The 21,094-nt window shown below is 42.3% G+C and overlaps 2 protein-coding genes across 3 annotated transcripts in view; both read left to right on the top strand.

Moving 5' to 3' along the window:
- Positions 1-223: 223 nt before the first annotated feature.
- On the top strand, positions 224-11,994 carry METTL22 (methyltransferase like 22). 2 transcript variants are annotated; one of them, XM_027684125.1, is made up of 11 exons: positions 224-284; positions 1,994-2,338; positions 4,671-5,021; positions 5,393-5,433; positions 5,519-5,663; positions 6,145-6,216; positions 6,842-6,895; positions 7,633-7,713; positions 8,501-8,603; positions 9,386-9,554; positions 11,095-11,994. In XM_027684125.1, exons 2-11 carry the CDS (start codon positions 2,209-2,211, stop codon positions 11,128-11,130), a joined length of 1,182 nt encoding a protein of 393 aa, XP_027539926.1. In that variant the 5' UTR covers positions 224-284; positions 1,994-2,208; the 3' UTR covers positions 11,131-11,994. The 2 variants fall into 2 exon arrangements, with proteins under 2 accessions (XP_027539926.1, XP_027539925.1); XM_027684124.1 differs by lacking the exon at positions 224-284 and adding an exon at positions 376-530.
- Positions 11,995-16,093: 4,099 nt separating this feature from the next.
- ABAT (4-aminobutyrate aminotransferase) overlaps positions 16,094-21,094 on the top strand; it is a 52,699-nt gene continuing 47,698 nt past the window's right edge. The window contains exon 1 of the mRNA XM_027684013.1: positions 16,094-16,200. The gene's annotated coding sequence lies outside the window, so the exon portion shown is untranslated. The remainder of the gene's footprint in view (positions 16,201-21,094) is intronic.

Below are 21,094 nucleotides of genomic sequence, written 5' to 3'. Positions count from 1 at the left end.
GGAATCGCACGCGAAAAACGCGACACGGCGAGAGATGCTAAAACCAATTAATAAAAGAACGCGATAAGAAACGTGGGTTCCAACCCCGGAAACCACTCCTGCGGAACCTTTAGCGCAAGGCTGCTGGCCACGAATTATTTTTTTTACCCCGGGTTTAGCGGGTAACTCCCAGATTAAGAACCCCCCCATCGCGGGAGGCACCGCCCGGGCCCGCGGGGGCCGCCGGGCAGCGGCGTCAGCGGAAGGGGCGGACGGAGCCGCTGCCGCGGCAGCGACCGAGGGAGGTGCTGGTGGGGCCGGGACAGACGGGATCTGCCCGGGGAGGGGACACGGGACAAGCAGGACCTGTCCCCCCACAGCCTCCGGCCCCGGTGCGGAGGAGCGGGAGCCCCGCGCCCGGCGCGTCCCCGGCGGCGGGAGCGCCCGCGGTCTGTGCCCCGCGGCAGCTCCTGCGCCGAGTCCCGCGGGCAAAGGGCGGCTCGGGAGGGGGAGCAGGTCTTGCAGAGGTTAATAGAACTGCATAACTGCGGGTACAGAGGCTTCCTGTAAAGCTCGGAGCGTTTTGAGCGTGTGTATGTGTGTCCAGCAGAGAGCGAAGTTGGTCACGGGTCAGGAGCATCTCTTAGGAGCGGGGCCTCTTCAGCCTGGAGAAGGGGCGACTGAGAGGCGACCTTATGAGTGTCTGTCGGTGTCTGAAGGGTGGGTGTCAGAGGATGGACCAGGTGTCTAATAGGAGGTATCTAATGTGAAGGGAGGTGTCAGAGGATGGACCAGGCTCTGCGCGGTGGTGCTGAGCAATAGGACAACAGGAATCGGGCAGGAACTGATGCCCATGAAATTCCCCCTGAACATAAGGAAGAAGTTCTTTCCTGTGCAGTGACCGAGCACTGAAACAGATCACCCAGAGAGGGCGTGGAGTCTCCCTCCCTGTAGATACTTCAGAATCATCTGGATGCAATCCTGGGCCATGTGCTCTGGGATGACCCTGCTGGAGCAGGGAGGTTGGACCAGATGACCCACTGTGGTCCCTTCCAACCTGACCCATTCTGTGATCTTGTTCAAGAACAATCAGATAATAGAAAATTTAGTGTAATCTTCCAAGGCATTAATGCCAACATAGGAAATGGCATCAGCAGTTTTTTAGGAGTGTTAGGGGTGCTCATAACCGGTGAGCTCGTTGCTCATTGCTGACTAAATAATTCGTGTAATGCTTGATGACTTGCATGTGTGATCTAAGCTTTTTCTAAGTCTTTTTAGAAACTCAGAAAACTTTTTCTACGTTTTTAAAGACACAAATTTCACTTTCAGATCTACAGTTCACGTTCCTTTTCACAAAATGCCAGTTTTCGTAGAACACAGGGAAATCAATGTCCTCTGTATTTTTCCATTCATAAGAGGTAATTCCCTTGTTCATGGTGTGGGATAGAGACAGCTGAGCCTTGGACATTAGGTAGCGAGGATGGTTTCAGGTGTTGGATTTTTTTTCTATGGAAGAATAAAGAGTGTCAAAGATGGGAGACATTAACTGCCCAGTTAGTGGGGGTTTGTGAAGGGAACTGAATTTTCTCCAGGAAGAGCACATACTCCTTTTGTGAAGTTTGGGAGACTAACCTGTGATAACACATTTGATAATAGTGCCTGTTTCTAAGAAAATTCAGAGATTTCTATGAACAGCTTTAAGATCCCTTAAACCAGTGAAGTTGTGCACGTAAGGCCTTATTTCCTTGATTTAGCACTCATGGTAACATTTTCTTTTTTCAGGGGAAGTTGTTTTTAACACAAGTTAGCAGTTCTTCCTAAAATATGCAGTGTCTGCCAGTGCACTACTAAGAGTTATGTATTTGATGATTCTTTGGAGCACAGTAAAAGGGAGCACTGGAGCATTGTGGCTTTATTGGACAGTGTAATCTGATTTTTATCTTCTGAAAAACTGCTGGAGCAATGTTCAAACGATGTCAGGAGATCACTAAAAGCTGCCTGTGTTTGGTTTTAGGTTGAATATCCTGATGAGCAACTCGCTGTCTTACTGGAGCATGGAGCTGGCACGATCACCTCTCACCTGGGGTCTCCTCAGGAGTGCTGTGAGGTTACCTGGCTGAGCAAAGCTGTTCCTGGATGCCTGTTAACAGAAGAGTGTCAAACCCCTCTGTGACAGCACTACACAGGGGACTGTATGGGCTGTGTTGATGTTCCTCTCAGCAGCACATCATGGTAGATGTAGCAGAGAAGGAGATGGATAACCCCACGTTCAGGAGTGACACTGTGCTGTCTGATGTTCACCTGCACTGCCCAAACAAAAGACACCTCATGGTACGACTGAATGCAGTTGGACAGCCAGGTAGGGTTATGCTTAGACTGGTGGAGCTGTATTTTAACTGTACTCATGTCTTTGTAATGGCTGAATCCTACTTTGAGTGGTTGATGTTAATAATTACGTATTTTAAGCAGTTATAAGCCAAATCACCTCCTACTGAGTCCTTAAGAAGAGGGCTGGCTGGATCCTCCTCATGAAATTAACTCCAGAAATTAAAACAATGTAGAATTTGTTGACAGCCTATCTTAACAAATACTTTCTGAGAAGAAGTAACCAAATTAACTTGCTTGCAGATTTAATTTTATTTATTTATTTGTTCTTTGAGCTATAATGTCAATATAGCACTTCTGGAATCATGATAAAAAGTTGGGATGTTTCTTGTATATAAACATGGGGTTATCCCTGGGGTAATTTAAGCTTAAAGTAAATATTATCAGTAATTAATTTATTAATTTTAATAAAATCTTTATGTGACGATTTATGTGATGATTTACTGTCTATTCCAGGGGAACCTAACAGCTTTGTTTGGGGGGGTTTGTGGGTTTTTTTGTTTGTTTGTTATTAAAAATTGTCAATAAGAAAACTCAGAATAGAATGGCTTTGACTGACACAGAATTTGAAGAGTCAAGGCTCTAGTGGAATGAGTTGGCAAATGCCCCTGGGCTGATTGCCAGCTCGTAGGTTGCTATAAAGTTGTCGAGGAAAGTGACCTTAAAGCTGCTGGTAAAATGTTCAGTAGAAAAGTCCTGCTGTGACAGAAGTGTTAATTGTTTCTTCAAACCGAGTTGTGGCATAAAAAGAGTAACTTTTGCAGCTGTTCTGGCACATGACAGTGTTAAAAGTGATAAAAGTGGGCCTGTCGAAAGCCTGACAAAGAAGTGAATTATAATTTTAACCCTGATCAGGTCAAAACCAGCCAGTCAGTGCTGTGGTGTGTCTTCATGCTGTTTGACATTTGTTTGCTGTGATTTTGCTTGATGCAAAGAACCTTTCAACAGAATGAAATGACAGCATGTTCTACCTGCTCTGAATGAGCTTGGTCTGGGAGATTCCTCTCGTTCTGGAGACAAGAATTGGGTTGTGGTGTGACAGCTTTTACTCTAACAAATGCAAGGACAATCTACCACTGCCATTCTGCTGTATTTTAGGGAAGTTTATGGGGTTTAGGCTCTTCTCCTTCGTGTCAGTTTTCCCTTATAACTTTTGAATGCCATAGAACATGCAGAGGATCAGAATGGGCTTGGAGAACAAAAGCATTTCCTTCATTGATTGCATCCTCTAAGTTGCCAAATACCCAAAACAGCTTAATCTGGCCATCATGCAAACAGTAGATGACTTTAAAATCTCTCATGCTGGGACAGGCAATGAAGATTTTATTATATCTAGTGCAAATGGTCTCCCTAGAGAGAAACTTTGGTCAGATTACAGCAGACCAACTTTGAATGTCTTGCATGCTTCCTAAAGAAACTGGAACAGAACTCCATAAATTGTGAAATTTTCAAAAGCAGTGGTGGCAAGCACTTTATTTCTTCCCTTTTGTTGTGAATTAACATAGATGGAAGGACTATGGAATTTTTGTTCTTCCTCATGTGTGGTATTCAGACAGTACAGATTCCTCTAATTAAAATTGCAAGGTCCACGTTCTGATAACTTAAAATTTTAATAGACAGTGATGTCACTGGGTGATTGTTGCAAAATACTTTTTGATTATTTGGTTATTGAGAACAATGGCTTAAGTCATCAGCTTGAAAACTTTTAAAACAGTTATTAAGGTGTCAGCATGTTCTGGCTTTCTCAAGTGTCTCCTGTGCACTTATTTCAGCTCTCTCATGCTGAGCTAGTTTCAAGGCTTCAAGTTGCTTGAATTCCTAAAGACTTTTAAAACAGTAATAAAAAAAAATCTACTTTATTTTTACTAGAACACTCTTGTTTCTTACAACACAGGGATCTTAACCAGAAAAACTCAAATTCTACCTTCTATTGATTCTGCTTTCAACTTGATTTGAACTTGTCTGAACAAAAGAACTTTTGAAGCATGTAAGAAACCATCTCTTCTGCCAGTTGTTAAAATAAGTGTTACTAAATCAGATTAAAGTGTCCGTGGTGACTGCAGAGATGCTGAGTCAGCCAGTAGACTGTGAAAGTGCCTCATTTATTTCTACTGACAGAACTTAATAACAGAAATATTTCTTCATTGTAAATAGAACTATATTTCAAGTTGTGTGTGTAGTTTTTTAACACCTAGATTTTTAATATGTGAAACACATACCAGAATTTCATTCATGTGGAAATTGTGCATAGATTCTGTCCTATCTGGTGTTTAACTTTCCCTCCCTGTCCCACTGTGTTCTTACAGTATTCCTGTCATATTTCAAATTCCTTTGGAACACAGAAGATTTGGCATCTGAGAAACACGTGGAAGAAGTTACAACAGGAAGAGAACACCAGTACAGAGGTGGAGATGAACTGTGTGACAAGGATAGGAGTAACTTGAAAAAGGAAAGAGAATTAAACAGTGAAGGAGTAGAAGCTCTGCTGGATGATGATGGAGACTTGGAAGTGGTCAGAAGGCCTCGAAGTGCCTCTGATTTAGAAGCAGAGGATCTTTTGAGGGATATAGTGTGCCCTGTAATTCTGATGAAAGGGAGAGAAGATGCTTTTGAAGATGAAGAGCGAGAATGCACCTGCAGTGATGTTGTTAAAATAGGTAAATAATAGTCAAGGAGAAATGGGGTAAATATGTTTGTGTAAAACAAAAATAGGTTTTCCTTAGAAATGGAATAGCAGTTGTTCAGTAAAAAAGATAATAATCATAATACTGTGATATTGTAAATGTTTTTACATTTCGCTTTTTTCCTCTAGAAGTGATTTGGGCAGTTGTATGTATACCATGGGAAACTCAATGCTCCTTAGTTAGATTTGGGGTTTGGCATTATCTGCCATTATTATGTAGAGTGAAGAGTGTTGAGTTCTATATTTGAAAGAGAAGCATGACTTGAGTTTCAAACTTGCCACCATAGAACTTGATTCGAACAACATTTTGAGATAATTATTTCTGCTCTGCTTTCATTTCCACAGAACATACTATGGCAACCCCCTTAGAAGATGTTGGTAAACAAGTATGTGTTCTGCCTTGGACTATCTTGCTGTTCATGGGTGGTGCTTCAGGATTTACTGAGTTTTACCTGCTGCTCTTCTCCCCAGGTCTGGCGTGCAGCCTTTCTTCTTGCTGATTACATCCTGTTTAAACGGGACACATTCAGAGGGTGCTCAGTGCTTGAGCTTGGAGGTGGCACTGGAATTACAAGTATTATCATGGGAACAGTTGCCAAGAGAGTTTATTGCACAGGTAAGGCAGTTATTTTCAGTTAAATATTTTCATAGAACTTCACGAAGCAGTGCTTTCGTCCTGGTACTTTCATACTCATATGTTCAGTTTTACTTTAAAATTTTATTAATGTGTATCAAGTTGTGTTATTTACTGAAAAATAACAGGAACTTTCTCAAGGGTTGAGAAAGCAGCACTACTGTTAAACACAAGGGTTTAAAAGCAAGATATGCTGCTGTGAATTCAAGACAGATCCCTATAGTACCTATTTTAATCTGGACACACTAACTTCTTTTTTCAAAGGTGCCTCAGAGCTTAGTACTGAAATACAGAAGGAAGGGGAGGATACAAGGGAAGCAATCCACAGTGGATAGAGTTGCTCTGAATTGTCCTTAATCTCATCGGCTTGAGAGAAAATTCAACTATTAGTCTGAGAGGTCAAGGGCATGCACACCTCATAGCGAATATTCTTATTTTTAATTACATTATCACTGTTTTCCAGATGTTGGTGAAGATCTTCTGGCCATGTGCGAGCAAAATGTTGCATTAAACAAACACCTGATGGAGCCAGGAGGTAAGTGCTGTATAGTCAGTGTTTGTGCAGTTGCCTGTGTGTGAACTGTTTCATAACAGCACAGTCACTGCCTCCCCAGCACATCCACATGTGCAGATGTGTTTTTGTCTTGGTTTAAAGTGACTGATTTGGTAAGAAAGATGTGAGATATCTCTGTGTGGCCCATAATGGGACATCTTCCTTTTGAGAAGAGCAAAACACTTACCCTGTCTCTGGGCATCCTTTAAGACCAGCTGTGGTTCCTGCACAGTCACAGTGTGAGTTGCTCTGAGGTCCTTGGGAGCATCACAGAAGTGCAGGTGCCAGGGGTCAGTCACATAAACAGGGTGTAAATGACAGAGGTAGAACTCTGGAAAGAAGTTTTTTATGGGTGAGACGTGTCAAAGAGAGCAGAGGTTGTCTTTCTGATCTTTCATTCTGTTCTCTCAAGAGTGGGTAACTGGTTTTGATTTAATGGTTGGGTTTTGATTTAAAGCAAATGATTTGAAGTTCAACTTCACTTGTTTCATATGTCCTTGTAATAGATCTTCATGATTTGTTTCAGTACAGGTTTTGACTGTTTACTTTTGCTCAGGTACTCTCTCAAAGGCCATTTGTGACTGACGTGGTCTTTCTTCACCCACAGGAGGGGAAGTTAAAGTGAAAGAACTGGACTGGCTGAAAGATGAATTCTGCACTGGTAGGTGGTTACAATGGGTCCTTTCAGATAGGGCTTAGTGTTCTGGTTTTGTGGTTTTTTTTTTCTCTTCAGAGCCATCAAGAAAAGCTCATTCCAGTGTTTATAAAGTGAGTCCTCCAGCACACGGGCCTCTGGAAAAATAGTTGAAAGTACACCTAGTTGAAAGTACACACCAAGCTGAATTTGATGTACTGCATCTAAAAAAATAGAGCAACTATTCAAGCAAGTAGAAACATCCTTTACACACATTCAAAAGACTCTCTTGGACCTCAAAAAAAAAAAAAAATTCTGGTTAATGGAAGTGTCTGATACTGCAAGTTGAAAAGGCTTTATGTTTTTTAGACTTTCAAATAGAATTTCTTTTTAACAAAGCCTAAACTTTAAAAAGCATGATGAAGTAGTAAACAGTCAAAACTTATGCAAAGATACATTTGGGTTTTTGTTTAAAGGTGTACTTACTTCAATGTAGTTAAATCTGTGACCTTGCTACAGGGTAGTTATTGGTTGTAAATTCTAAAGTGTAAATTCTGTGCTTGCCAGTCAGCCTTGGGAGGGTTGGAATCCCCAGAGAAAGCAGAGCACTGCAGGGAACTTCAGAGAATGAACAGAGAGAGAGTTTGGTTTCCTTGCAGTGCTGTGCTGTGAAGTAGCAGATGCCCACAGGAGTTAAGAAGTTTCTTTTCTCAAGCATCTGAGACATTTAATCACGTGCACCAAAGCCATGTTCTTTCTTACAGATCCTGAAGTTCCTTACAGCTGGTCTGAAGAAGAGATTGCTGATTTGCATGATCACTGTTCTGTGATAATGGCAGCTGATGGTAGGAAAATATAAACAGTGACCTTTTCAATCAAACACTTGGGCCTTATGAGTAATGATTTAAACATACCTAATTTGCTTTTAAAATCTAATAGGTCAGATCCTTACCTAATTTGTCAAAGCTCTGCCTTAAGTGTTCCTGCCTGTATTTTTCTTTTCTATAAAATTGTGCTTACTTTCTCTCTTAACAATGGGAGAACAGATGTTGAAAACTACTTTCCTTTGGTGTGGTAATTATTCGTGACTAAATAAATTACTCAACATGATCACAGGTAAGTGAATTTGACTTTCAGAAGTCCTGTGTTGTCTTACCATTGTGTGGTATCAGATAAATTCTGCGGAAATAATGATAAATAGGTGCTTAGACCAAGATTTTCCGTAATGTGAAAAACAGTTTCAGATGCTGCCCTTTCCCATAGAGTCTATGCCTTTGGTTTGGTTTTTTGTAAGAAATGAGGTCCTATGTGCTGTGATATCTTGTGTTCTTTAGCTCTGCAGTAAGACTATTTACAGGGCGAGAGAAGTCTTGTTAAAGTTTTGTGAGTTGTCTGAAAGTGATTCCCACTCATACAAGAGAACACTTAAAGAAAGCTTGACATAAATAGCAGCAGTGAATACTATTACAGGGTCAGTTATTGCCAATAAAAACATACTTCAGCACTTAGTTAAATAGTGACTTGCTTGATTAGAATAATCAAACTACGGCCTGTTTTTGTTTCATACCTGAAACTTAAGTAAATAACACACTTCAATATACATATTTTATGCTGTTAATATTTTTCTTGTAGTGTTCTATGATGACGACCTGACAGATGCCTTGTTCAGAACGTTGCATAGAATCACACACAACTTGAGAAATTCTTGCACAGTTTACTTGGCATTAGAAAAGAGGTAAGTATTACCAAGAACTTAAAATAAAAAGCACTAAAAACGTTGCATGCTTTCTTTATTTGGAAGAAACATCTGTTTTAGTTGAAGGTTGGCTTCTGATTTTCACTGTGTCAGTTGATGCCAGTATAGGCTCAGGACAAGCATTTATTTTTATGCATGCTTAATTTTTATCAATTCAGAATCTGAGTTCTACAAGAGTTTGGCTTTTGTTGTCCTGCCTTTGTCTTGTATGGGATAACCTCTGTGCAAATAAAGATAAATAGGTGGCTAGATTGATGTATTCTATAATACCTGACAACATTTGTTATATATTTTTGAGATCATGGAGTGGAATGAAGGGGCTTAGAATGAGGATATACATTTCCCAGCTTTAGTGCCTCTAGAACGATTTCTCTTGCTTTCTTTAAAGGAATCACTGAGTGCTTTTCTTTGTTGGAGTCCATTCATAAACTAATATACAGATAGGCTTTGCTTAAATCTCTGGAGATATGTAGCAGTAGCTGGTGCTATGATGTGGTGCCAAGTGTTTGTCCAGGAAGCCAAGACAATGATTCTGTTTGGCAAAGTGCCTTAAAATCCATGGAAGGATTCATCCAAGAGTTATTGTGTATTGATGCTAACATAAGTCTTGTCAGCTTTTCAGGAATGGGGGGGGGTACATTTTTCTAGCTGTTGAAGGGAGTTAATTATGCTGAGAAGACCCACTTAGCTGAGCAGAGTTACACACCCATTTAAGATGACGGTATAGGAGAGATGTTTTAAATTAAATATTCTCTTGCCAGGCTGAACTTCACTTTAAGACATATGGATGTTACATGTGAAGCCTACAGTCACTTCAGAAATAATCTGAATGATTTGGAGAACCTCCAAGATAGAAAAATTAAATATACTGTGGAGCCCATTAAGGCTGATTTCTGCCAGTTTCTTGTTTATGAACGAATTGAGCAGTTGGTAAGTGACATTCATGAAAACAAATGTAATGTGTCAGGCTAATCATCTCAAATTAGTATTCAGCTGTTGACTTGACGTGAAGTAAGAACAGGAGAATAAACATTACTTTTCTTTTATCTCCACTTAGCTTTTTGTTGGTTTAAAATGATTCTTGTTTGTGCTTACGCAGTCTGAACTAGATTGACACAAGTCCTGGTTTTGACTGGACAGAATTGATTTTCTATCACCAGCAGTAGAGTGGCTGAGACTGCACTCAGTCCCTCAAAGGATGAGAAGCTCTTACTTTGTAAAATAAAATTTTTGTGATTGACTAGAAAATCGGACCAATATCTCCTTTATTTGCTTGTAGAAGAGCTTTCATTTCATAGTTTTAGTAACTCCTTTCCCAGTTCAGGGTTCAGGAAATGATGTTCTGATATCTCTGAAGAAGTCGATTAGCTGTTAACTTCTGTCACTCAGAAATATGTCAGATATACTATTTCTGATTATCTAATTACCTCACAAGCACTTATGGTTCTCTTTCTCCATTTTTTTTTCAAATTATCTGCTCTTAGGAATATTATGCAGGCTGGCTAACAGCTTGCTGGCTTCTAGAACAGTCCAATCTAACAGATCTTTTCAGGGAACTTGCAATCTTGTACAGGATGGCAAATCAGGTACCAAGAAATAAAGTAGTCAACATACTATACCTGTGTGTACATGTAGTAAGATTACAGGGGCCACAGTTACTTAATGACATTGATTTATTTTGCTTAATGCTGATATCTTCAGGCATAAAACATTGATGCAAAACTTGTTTAAAAGTTTTACAAGCATATAAAAGTAACCTGGATTATACCTAAAAGTGTAAACTCATTCCCTGGCTATTTGAGGAAGGCTCCTGATTCTCAAAATACATGTATTTTTAAAATGCTTATGTTTTTATTTATCATTAAGTATATTGTCACAATTCAAGATGTCCTGGTGAAGGGTATGTGATTCTCTGCTTAATAATCTTTTGTATAGCAGACAAAGTGTATATTAATTTATTCTAAAGAAATAAAGTGATCTGGTTTCGTCCTCACTGTCCAACAGATTGAGAAGGGGTTGTGTGTTTGTATAAAACCTGCATTTCTGAGACCTTGGTTCCTCAGTAAATTGGGTATTTGTTCAGCTGTATTTTTACCAGCATTACTGAAAGCATTTGTCAATACAGGCTAAGAAGAAGAGCGAGATTATCAATCAAAATGCTGCAGAAGGTCATTCAGACCAATGAAATTATTTTAACACAAATTATCTTACACTAAATACAAATTACTTTTTTAAATCATGCTATAAGAATGAAGAAATCAATGATACTGCTCTGTTTCAAAGATAATTTGGTAGTCATTCTAGGAGATTACATAGATGGATTTAGTATCCATCCATAGATGGATACTGTCTGTGGATGGGAATGTAGGATATGTCTTAAAACTTGTCTTACAGTGGGAATGTTGAACTTTCATAATTGCAACCTACTGATCTGAGAAAATACCTGTATGTATTTTTTCTGCTCCTACAGGAATTGTGGAAGGTCATGGCTGAACACCTAACGTGACAGGCACATGAGAAAAGAGAAGATCTTTATCTAATTATAAAGGCTATTTTGATGTTTTATTAAAAAAAGGATTTTCACCCCAAGAAAAACATCTTCCTGGTGGAATTGTGTTCTCAGAAAGTACTGCAGATTTGCTTTACTTCAGCAAGTTTTGGGTTTGGCACTTGTTTTCTTGGACTTGGGCACTTGGACGTGGCTTCTTTGATGTTTGTTTTACAAAACTGTTTCATGTGGATCTTCAGAGTATGTGCTGGATGCCAGACAATGGCAGTGACACAGTGACTTGCTCTTTGGGATTGATGACTTCAGTTTCAGAGTCTGACAAAGAAGTACTGAACCTTTTCCACGTGGCTGATTTGCAGATGTCATGCATTTTCCTTTTTAGTTTTCAGAACATGGACACTGTTCTCAGTCTCATGCCAGTCCCACATTATTTGTATTTATGGACATTCGTGAAACAGTGTTCTGGGCAAGATTTATTTGGTTTTGATGAATTTTTTGAAGCAATTTGTTTATGAAACTTCGTCCTTAATTTCCAGTTGGTCCTATCTAAATCAATCTAGTTTAGGGCCACAGTCTGAACTGAGAAGAGACAAGATGCATTTTGTTTGAGCCTCTGAAAATATTCCACAGAGATCTTGGATCTGTGTTGTCCTGCAGGAATTTTCAAGCTATTCTGACTAGCCAGGTTGAGGATGAGAAGGTACCATGTGAAATGATGTGCTACAGCTCCTTAAATGTTTGGAATTCTACCCTCAGCATGTACACGTGAGGCTGGGGGGGAGGAAGGTGAACAGGAATATCTTGCCCACACAAATGGGGCCTTCAGTTTCTTAGCTTTTGGATTAAAGTACAACATGTTGATTCAGTCTCTCCTGTGTTATTATTGAAACCAAAAATCTGTTTGTACTTTAATAAATTTTATGTGTACTGTTATGTTTGTATCATTTTCCATATGTCCAGTGTCACGGAAATCCTTGTGCCCACTGGATTCCTCAGCATTAGGAGGGTGTTCCAGCTGGAGTTGTTCCAGCCTGGGACTCGTGGGAGTGTGCAAACATTCATTAGGAGCATGTGGTTGACTTCTTGAAAGTCTGTTTTATGTTTGGTTTAGTTCATTTGGTTTAGGTCAATTATTTCATAACCTGCTTGTGTGTATGAAGATGTATTTTTTGTGTTCTTTAATGAGATGAAAGGTTAGATGATGATGGACATTTCCTGTGAGTACAGTCAAAGTAAAAATTACCGAATTAACTAATTACCTTTATTTCTTTTCAGTCTTTGTTGATGTGAAACTTTGAGAGTTGCTTTGTTGTGAATGTCTGTGTAGACATTTTGCAGTAGAAAGGAAAGTTGTTGAAGATACTCACTTGTTGGGATACATCCTTTATCATTACTGAGTGTTCTCAAGTGTAGGTGGCTATTCCTGGGCCATACTTGTAGCTCCATCTGCTGTACAACACTTTGAGTCAAAACATTTTTACAGTTTGTTAAACACCCTGTTCCTTTCTGGTTTAACAATATTGTATTTTGGAGTAACAGTTTAGGTTGAATGAGTGGTTCTGCATTTCTCACCTAGACTTGCAGATGTGTGTACTGGAGATGAAGTTACGGTGGAAATAATCCTGAAAAAAAGGTGGTGTTTAAGTACCTACTTTTTAACAGTAGCTTTAGGAGGCTGCCTCTAGCAGTTTGGAACATTCAGGAAACATTCTAGGAAAAAAATGGATGTAAGTTTGTGTGTGTGGTAGGGACATTTCATTCATTAGAAGGTCAGGACTTAAACTGGATCTCAAAGTTTCATAGCAGATACCTGTCATGAGATTGTCTGTTCATTGACTCGACTGTTCTACATCCACCACTAGTCCCAGTCCTTTTCCATTTTCACCAGAGAGAGAACTAAGGGCTTTGTCTGTGGCAGTTGCATTTCTGGGTTTGTTTTGTTTGTTTGCTTTGTTTTTTCATCCTGATGGACAGCATCTTAAAACTTGGAGAAATAATTCTGTGTGTTTGAGATTTCTTACTTATTTCTTACTTACTTATTTCTTACTTATTTCTTACTTATTTCTTACTTATTTCTTACTTATTTCTTACTTATTTCTTACTTATTTATTTCTTACTTTTTTCTTACTTATTTATTTCTTACTTTTTTCTAACTTATTTCTAACTTATTTCTTACTTATTGTGCTTATTTTATATCCTAGTTATATATTATTGCCTTCCATAGTGTTGGCTATAGCAATTTTGCAATCTGAGTCAGACTTTTTTTGATTCCAAGGAAACCTAATTGCAAGTGTATTTCCCCACTGGATCATTGAGATCTAATCCAACCGACTCCTGTGATCCAGTCAAGGCCATCAGTAGAGATTTGTTGCTGGGTGTATAAAGAGAGAGCAGCCCAACTATTTTGATGGCAATGTATAGTTGGATCCACTTTGGAGTTATGTGTAAGTCTGCTCTTAACACGTAGCAGTGCATGGCATTTATTTACCTCAATCATATGCCTGATAACACAGTGACCTGTAGTCAGACTGCCAGGACTGTGCAGGACAAATGCTGGTGTTGATTTTAAAGACAGTTGTTGTTGCTGAGTGTTGGGTACAGAAAACTGAAGATTGCTCCTGAAAAGTGGATGCTGAATTCCTGTGTATCTGCTTGTTGTGACATGGCAAGGATAGCTCCCTGCCTCACAAACGTGTAGGAATTTTTCAGTCTGAAAGTAAGTTGAGGATTATTTACTTAATGCTTAGCAACTTGTCTTTAAAATGCAGTTCACCTCCTGAGTGTGATCGTGGCGCTCATAACCTGAAAACTTTGTAGGTTCAAGTCAAGTAGGAGGATTTGAAAATGAGCTACTTCTTGCTGCCAGGCTGTCCTATGTTGTGGTGTGTGACAAGCCTTTGCATCCAAAGGCTTGTATTCTCTTACAGACTTCATCCTGCTGTTGTTGCACTCATCCTGACCCTGACTCTCTGTGTGTCCCATGCATCTGTGCTTGAAGATGGTGCATTAACAGAATAAAGGGTCCTCCTGAAAAATAACAGCCTCTTCAGGCTGCCAGCAGGGCAGTCAGCTGTGTCAGTACAGCACTTTGCCTCAGAGAAGGTTTCTCCCAGCAGATGGCACACGGAATTTCTTTAACAATACCAGCACCCAAAGGCAGTAACAAAATATCTACATATATGTATGTGTGTTTACAGATTGCTTGCCTAAGCCAGCCCCACTGGTGGCAGGAAGAGGAGATGAGAAGGAATATCCCTTGCTTCTTCAGCAAAGTGAGTGTATTCCCTAAGCTTCTTGAGCAAATATTCAAAGGGAATGTTCATCAGATAGTGATGAGTAAGGTGTTAATAATAATTAAAAAGTATATAACTCCTGCCTCAAAGGTGAGTAGAAGTACATATAATGAATTAGGCAAGAAAGTTAACAGGGAGTTGGACAGAAGATACCATGAAAAAAATAAAGTTCACAGCTCTGAAATGGCCTTACTCAGTTCTTGTTCTATGGGTTATCAGTAGCAGGTTTACATTGAAGATTGATCAGAAAGGACACCAAGAAATTATCTGCTCTATTTTCCCCTCAAAGCAGAATCACAGTCATCTGAGAATCTTGATGAGTGTTCGTCTTGCTTCTTATCAAGCGTTCTCATCACAGACATCCTGTATTTCTCCCAGTAATCTGTTCTACTGCTTCGTTATCCTTTCTGATACAAGTGGCTTACTGCCATCTTAATGGCTAAACTGCCACCTTCTTTGCAATTTCGAACCATTAAATCTTTCTTACTGTAATAAACTGACAGATGTAAGGGTTCTATGCAGGATAAGTGGAAATAAAGAGGCATAGATGGTCCAGTCTTGAGTGATGTGTGCAGGAACAGAAAGGTCCTGTAACATCATCTGCAAATTTGTTTTTGCAGCAAAAAGAACAGCTCCAGATGCTCAGAGAAAACCAAGACCATGCATGAGACCTAGAATTCTGTGAGATGAGAGTCCAGGTACAATTTAACATGCTTGCAATAGGTTCTGTTGTGGACCAGATCCATAATAATATTTATTATTGGGTAGGAGTTTCAAGGGTAGTTTTGTGTCTGACATAGATGAACTAAGCAGTGACTGAGCAGAAGGGCTCGTTATTGCTTGTAGGGAAACTATTGCTAAGCTTCATACTGGTCAGCAGTCCCAGTCCCACACTGCAGAGAGAGTTGATTGTTGATGTCTTCAGAGAGAATGGAATCCTGGCTAGAGATTTACAGATGGATCAGCTCTGTTATGAACTTAATCTCACGCAGTCCTGGACCATGTCAATGGTAGGGACATGCATGGGGTTGGGGAGGAGGATTCATGTGCCATGTCACTGCTGTGTGCAGTGCATCGAGCGCTGCAAGCCACTGCTGCCCACAAGAAAAACACGTTCGTTCTAAACGTTGACGAAGACTTGGGTTTTAAATTTGGAGTTTGACATCCTACTAGGGTCAATTTGAATTTCTAATGTGAGTTAGAAGCCCAAATCAGACTTTCCCTGTTGCTGCGTTTGCTAAATTAACTATGTCCCAAGGGGCACCAGGTAAATACGGGGCATCACGGAGAGGACAGCGGGTCTAGGTGGAGCTGTAACAGCGCAGCCACAGCTTCCCGTCAGGGTTAGGAAACGGATGCGCGACGGCTCACGGAGGTGGAGGCAGCGGGGCCGGCCGAGGGCAGGGCTGGAAGCCCATTTCCCAAGGGATAACCGGCTGCTCGTGCCCCGGCGGGGTTCGCTCCGTGCCCGTGCCCGCCGTGCCCTCAGCGCTCCCTCAGCCCCGCCGGCCCCGCCCCTCCGGGGCCGAGCCCCAGCCGCGCTCCCCCATTGGCCGCGCGGCGCGCGGGGCCGCGGGCGGCGGCGCCGATTGGCTGCGGCGCGCGGGGCCGGGCGGGGGGCGGTGGCGGGGCCGAGGGGCCATCCCAGCCCATCCCAGCCCATCCCAGCCCATCCCAGCGCATCCCAGCCCGGCGGGGCCATCCCAGCGAATCCCGGACCAGCGCCGCGGAGCGCGGCCGCCGCAGGACACAGGCAGCAGCCCCGCACCTCCCGGTGAGCGGCGGAACCGCGCGGGGCCGAGGCCGGGGCGCTCGGGAAGGAGGGCTGCCTCCGCCCCGCGGCGCTCCCGGCGCGGCGGGGACCCGCTGCTGCCCGGAGCGGGGCTTCCCCGCGGGGCCCCCTCCTCTCTCACCGCCTCCATCCCGCGTTGCTGGAGGAGCCCCTCGCTGATGCCCGTCCCTCGCCGTCCCCAGGGCGCCGTGCAGGGAGCGGGGGCCGCGGGGCTGGTGCCATTCTGCCCGCTCGGGCGTCCCTGCCCTGCCGGGCCGGAGCGCGGTGCTGGATCCCGGCAGCCGTCCCGGGGGACAGCGGAGCGCAGGAGGGGTTGTTGTTTTCCCCGTGTGTTTGGCCGCAGCAGGAGGCGGGTTCGTGATGCTCTGTGCCCGGGTAGCGGGTGGGCCCCGGCACGGACCTGCGGCAGGGAAAGGGGGGAGAAGGGAAGGCAAGGGCACAAACACCGTGAGAAAACCAGCTGCGTGCGCGGGGAGAGCGGGGTCAACTCTGCGTGCAGCTGTCGCCTCGCTGAGGTGCTGCAGGCAGCTGAGTAATGGTGTTAGTGGAGGCCTGGTGCTGCACCTCAGCTGAGGTTCTTTTCAGCCTCCTGTTCTCCAGCTGGTCCTTGCTCAGGCTTTGCCTTGAGACATCCCTGGTTTCACTTCCCTTGCCTTCATTTGTGCTTAAAGCAGCATGGGGCTGTTCAGCCAGAGCTTTGCCTTTTCCCAACTTGGCTTTTGCCTCCGTGATTCCCCTTCTCTGTTTATGGAATATAGTGAAGGGAATGATGCACAGAGAAACTGAACTGCTGTGGGAGATTTCCAAGTAATTTTGTAATCAGTAATGAATGGTACTGGATTTTGCCCTGCAGTTCAAAGGCACAGATGATGGGTATGGGTTCTTAAAAGGGTCTTTGCTCCTATAGTTCGGCGCAAGGAATTTGGTAAAGGTTGAAAACCAAGTGGTATAAAAGAGTTACCTTCTGGAAGCTTTACAGGAAGGAAATTACCTATTGAATCCTGTTACAATCTGGTTGTTGTGTTATAAATGGATTTGGTATTTTTGCAGTTCTTGTTGCATTGTTTTGGGGTTTTTTTAACTGTAATTGTTTTTACTGTAATGTCAACGTTGGGCAAATTGTATCTGGGAGGCAGTTTGTCTTCTCTGACTGGAGTTAAAAGTGCAGGCTTGGAGGTCACTGATGGGTCATAGCTCACCATACTGAAGCACAGGAAAGGGATAATATCTGGATCTTGTAGTGTTTCTCATCCTTAGTGTTTAAAGCACTTCTCAGTGAGATCAATGTCACTGGAGTGACTGTACAGATGGGGAAACTGGAATAGATACAGGGAAAGAAAGCTTTTACTGCAAGTTACCTGCTGGGTAGCCTTTTGGACTCAGAATCAGTGTTCAGGTGTTCTGTGTCTGCAGTCTGTCTGTGTGGTACCTCTTGGACAATTTGGAGTGCAGAAGACAGTGATGCAGACATCTGCAGATAAAGGAGAGCTCAGTCTGTAAGTGTACGGTGTTATGAGATGAGCTGACCACTTGTAAAATGCGTGGGGGAAAATGCAATAAAACAGTTTTATTAGTCTTTTATTAGACCTTTAGTCTTCTGATGAATAACAGCCTTAGAGGCCTACTGTACTGTGAGATGTCTTGTGCATTCAGACACAAAATAAACTGAAATAAGTGGATAAAATTGGATATTTATGCCCAGGAGGCAGTAAGCAAGCACAGCATGCAAATAAACACCAAGCAAATCAGGAGGTGTCCTGCTGGCAGCTGTGCTGTCATTGGGAAAGGAGAACATCCTGATCTGGATTCTTTCAGAAGCAGACAGGAATTCAGATGCTTGCCAGCCATGTGTGTATACACTCAAACCAGCTCTTGCTGCCCCTGCCAGCATCTTAGAGGTCTCCAGGTGATTCCCCTTGCCCTGTCTGGTTGGTGTGGAGCTTGACAGCAAAGCTTGAGAGCAGTTTATACCACGCCTTGTGTCCCCCGCAGGTGCAGTGGGCAGCAGCCCAGCAGTAGGTGCCTGTGTGTGCAGGTTCAGCTGCACAGGTCACAGCCCTGCCAGGTGTGACAGGGACAGCTCCTGCCCGGGGCTTGTGCTCTGATTGCTGGGCCTGGATGAAAGCAGCTCAGGTTACCTCATGGCATGTGCCTCTACTGCTGCTTAACTTTGTACTTTCAGTGATTGTAACATTGGGGGTCACAGAATTAGGAAGGTGTCACAGCTGTTCTAGGATAAATTGGATCGGGTTCTGGGCTTCCTAGCTTTGTTTTATGACTTCTAGGATTGAGAGTCTATTCCAGAAATGCTTTAAAAAATGTTTAGCTGTTTCAAGCACAAATTAAATTCCCTTCCTTTCTTGTCCAAATGAAGACAGCTTGTGGAAGTGTCTCAGAAAAGGGCTGTTGAGTGGTGATACAGGTGTGTACTATATGAACAATATAGCATTCAATGTTGTATCTCTGTTGCAAAGATACAACCCAGTTGTATCTTTAAATCTTACTGGATTGGCTGTATACCAGAAACTTTAGATCAAATGGGGACTCTTTGAACTTGGATGAATCTCCTTTGCTCTTGGCTTTGCCTTTGTGAGAGGGAGCAGGGAGAAGAAAGGAATAGATCTCGATGGAGTAATTCTCACATTTCATGTGAGATGTTTCTCCTCTTTACTATTTTCAAAGACCATTTTGTTCCTCCTTGTATGTGGCAACTTGTCCATCTCTGTGCACCATTTCTGTTCAAGCAGGCTTTTCTGGTAGTGCCTGCTCTTCTTTTACAATTCTTTATAAGCTCTTAAGAGTTTTTCAGGCATAATGGTAAGTGTGAATCAAATAGTGAGGTATCTTATCCCATTTGAAAGAATAAGTAATAGAAAAGGGCTGGATTCCATCAGAAGAAAAGCAGCTGGTACTGATGTGTGGGGAGCTGTGAAAGCACGGGTAAGTGATGCAAAAATGACACATCAGGAGCACTGCAGCTGAAAAGACCGGGAATCCACCACACAGATAATTATCACTGTGGGCCTGTTGCCTATGGAAGGATGGATATGCTTTAAAAGTTATGTAACAGATTTATTTTTCCAGGGGCTGAAAACACCCTGTTCTTGTTCCAGACCGATCTGCTTTCAAATTTCTTTTCTTTATGTACAGAAGAGGTTGCCTTAGGGGTCAGAGCTGCTACCAACTAAAAGCAGATAATTCTCCCAACCTTGAAAGCCATCCATCTCTGTCCCCTCTTGGTTTCTGAATTTTGGGATCTGTTTTATCAGATCACAGTCCTGTTGTCTGAAATGACAGTTATGGGCAAGGAAAACAGAGACAGTGATATTTTCTTAGTCATATGGTGTTTGTGCAAAAGCAACAGTATTCTGGGGGTTTTCCAAAGCATGCAAAGTGTATAAAACAGAGAATATTGTTGTAAACTATTTCTGTGGCTTTCAGGCTCTCTTCTGATCTGTGGGAGTGGGATTCTGTACTGCAGCCTTGTATTAGATTGTTTGTCTTTCCTTTCACAAAATATCTTACTCTTCATTTCCCATAGTTAGCCAATACTAGAAATTTAGCAGAAGAATGAGGTAGGAACCTTGCTTATGTGTGGCAGAAAAAGGTTCTCTCTCTTGTTGTCCAATGGAGGAACATCTACTTGTGAGAAAGCACTAAAGCCACTAAACTAAAGTACTGCCTTTAGCAAGAGAATGCTGACAGCTTGAAGAAATATGAACTTAGTTCTTCATACTTAAGCAATGCCCCTTTGTATTGTCTTCTCTGCCATTATTTTAGCGAATCTCAATTTTAATGGAGGAAATAAAATATTTGTGTAGATGAGGGCTTATATTGTATCAAACTCTTATTTGGGGCACTGTCTGAAGGGACTGTACTATATAATATTCTGTGCCAAGGTGTAAGGCACTTTAAAGGCAATAAAGCTTCAGACTTGGTGAGTTTCCCATTTAGATTTTATGATTTTGCTGAAATGCAACTTGGCATTGGCAGAGAGTGTTTGCCTTCTTGTGATTCTTGTGAGACTTGGTAGTCTAAACACTAAAATCTAATTCTGATGGTGTTTCTGGAGGTAGTACTGCAGCTTGCTAAAGGATTCATCTAAAAACTCAGTATGTCTCAAGTGCATTCCAGGGGACAGGATGAAGTGCCAAACGTACTAGTTTAGCTGTACAGCTGTAATTCTGAGAGTAAAACAACTTCTAAACCTGTCTCCAGCTTTCCTTATCTCAAACACTGTAAAATATCCCTTTTTCCCAAATGAATTTCCCTTGCCATCTCCAAACAAAGTTCAGTTTTAATTTTACAAATGAAAATACATTGCTTTGCAACTGTTGCACCCATATATAATTCTGTTTTACTTAGGAATTTTTTTAGCAATGTCCTCAAAATGCCTGAAGTTTGAAACGTGGTGTACCTTGAAAATTGGCTCGATAACAGCAAAGAGACTGAGCAATCCTTACCTGGCACCTGCTGAAATACACTGGTGGAATCCAATCTAGCCTTGGCCTGTTTGGGATATGACAACGTGCCCTTTCCTAGCCCAGCTTGGGGGGCACGGGCTGGTGTTGGAAGCCTCCACATAAGGGCAACAGTGCTGGGAGTGCATCCCTGAGATGTGGCCTTGCCAGCAGGAAGTTGTTCCTTTTCCTCAGGAGGAGGCTGCTGTTGTGGGAGAAACCTGCATGTGTTTCCTTTGGTGTAGAGCACATTCCTATTTTGTGCTGACTCCCTTTTTGCTGGGTCAGCGGGGATTTGGGTTCAGGTTCCTGTGTCAAGGTCTGCTCTCTGTTCCCCACTGATGGTGCCGCTTTCCTGGCTGTACCAGCCATGTCTGGGAGCTTGGATACATGGATCACCATGTCTTTCTCGCACT

The sequence above is a fragment of the Neopelma chrysocephalum genome, unplaced genomic scaffold (genome assembly GCF_003984885.1).
Source record: "Neopelma chrysocephalum unplaced genomic scaffold, ASM398488v2 Primary Assembly neopelma1_65b, whole genome shotgun sequence".
In the NCBI taxonomy this organism is placed as follows: Eukaryota; Metazoa; Chordata; class Aves; order Passeriformes; family Pipridae; genus Neopelma; species Neopelma chrysocephalum.
This window is presented reverse-complemented; position numbering and strand designations above follow the sequence as displayed.

Coding starts and splice junctions, on each gene's coding strand:
- METTL22 (XM_027684125.1), top strand. CDS start 2,209: ATGGTAGATGTAGCAGAGAAGGAGATGGATAACCCCACGTTCAGGAGT. Junction 6,217..6,841: donor ACACCTGATGGAGCCAGGAG/GTAAGTGCTGTA, acceptor CTTCACCCACAG/GAGGGGAAGTTAAAGTGAAA. Junction 7,714..8,500: donor TGTGATAATGGCAGCTGATG/GTAGGAAAATAT, acceptor TTTTTCTTGTAG/TGTTCTATGATGACGACCTG.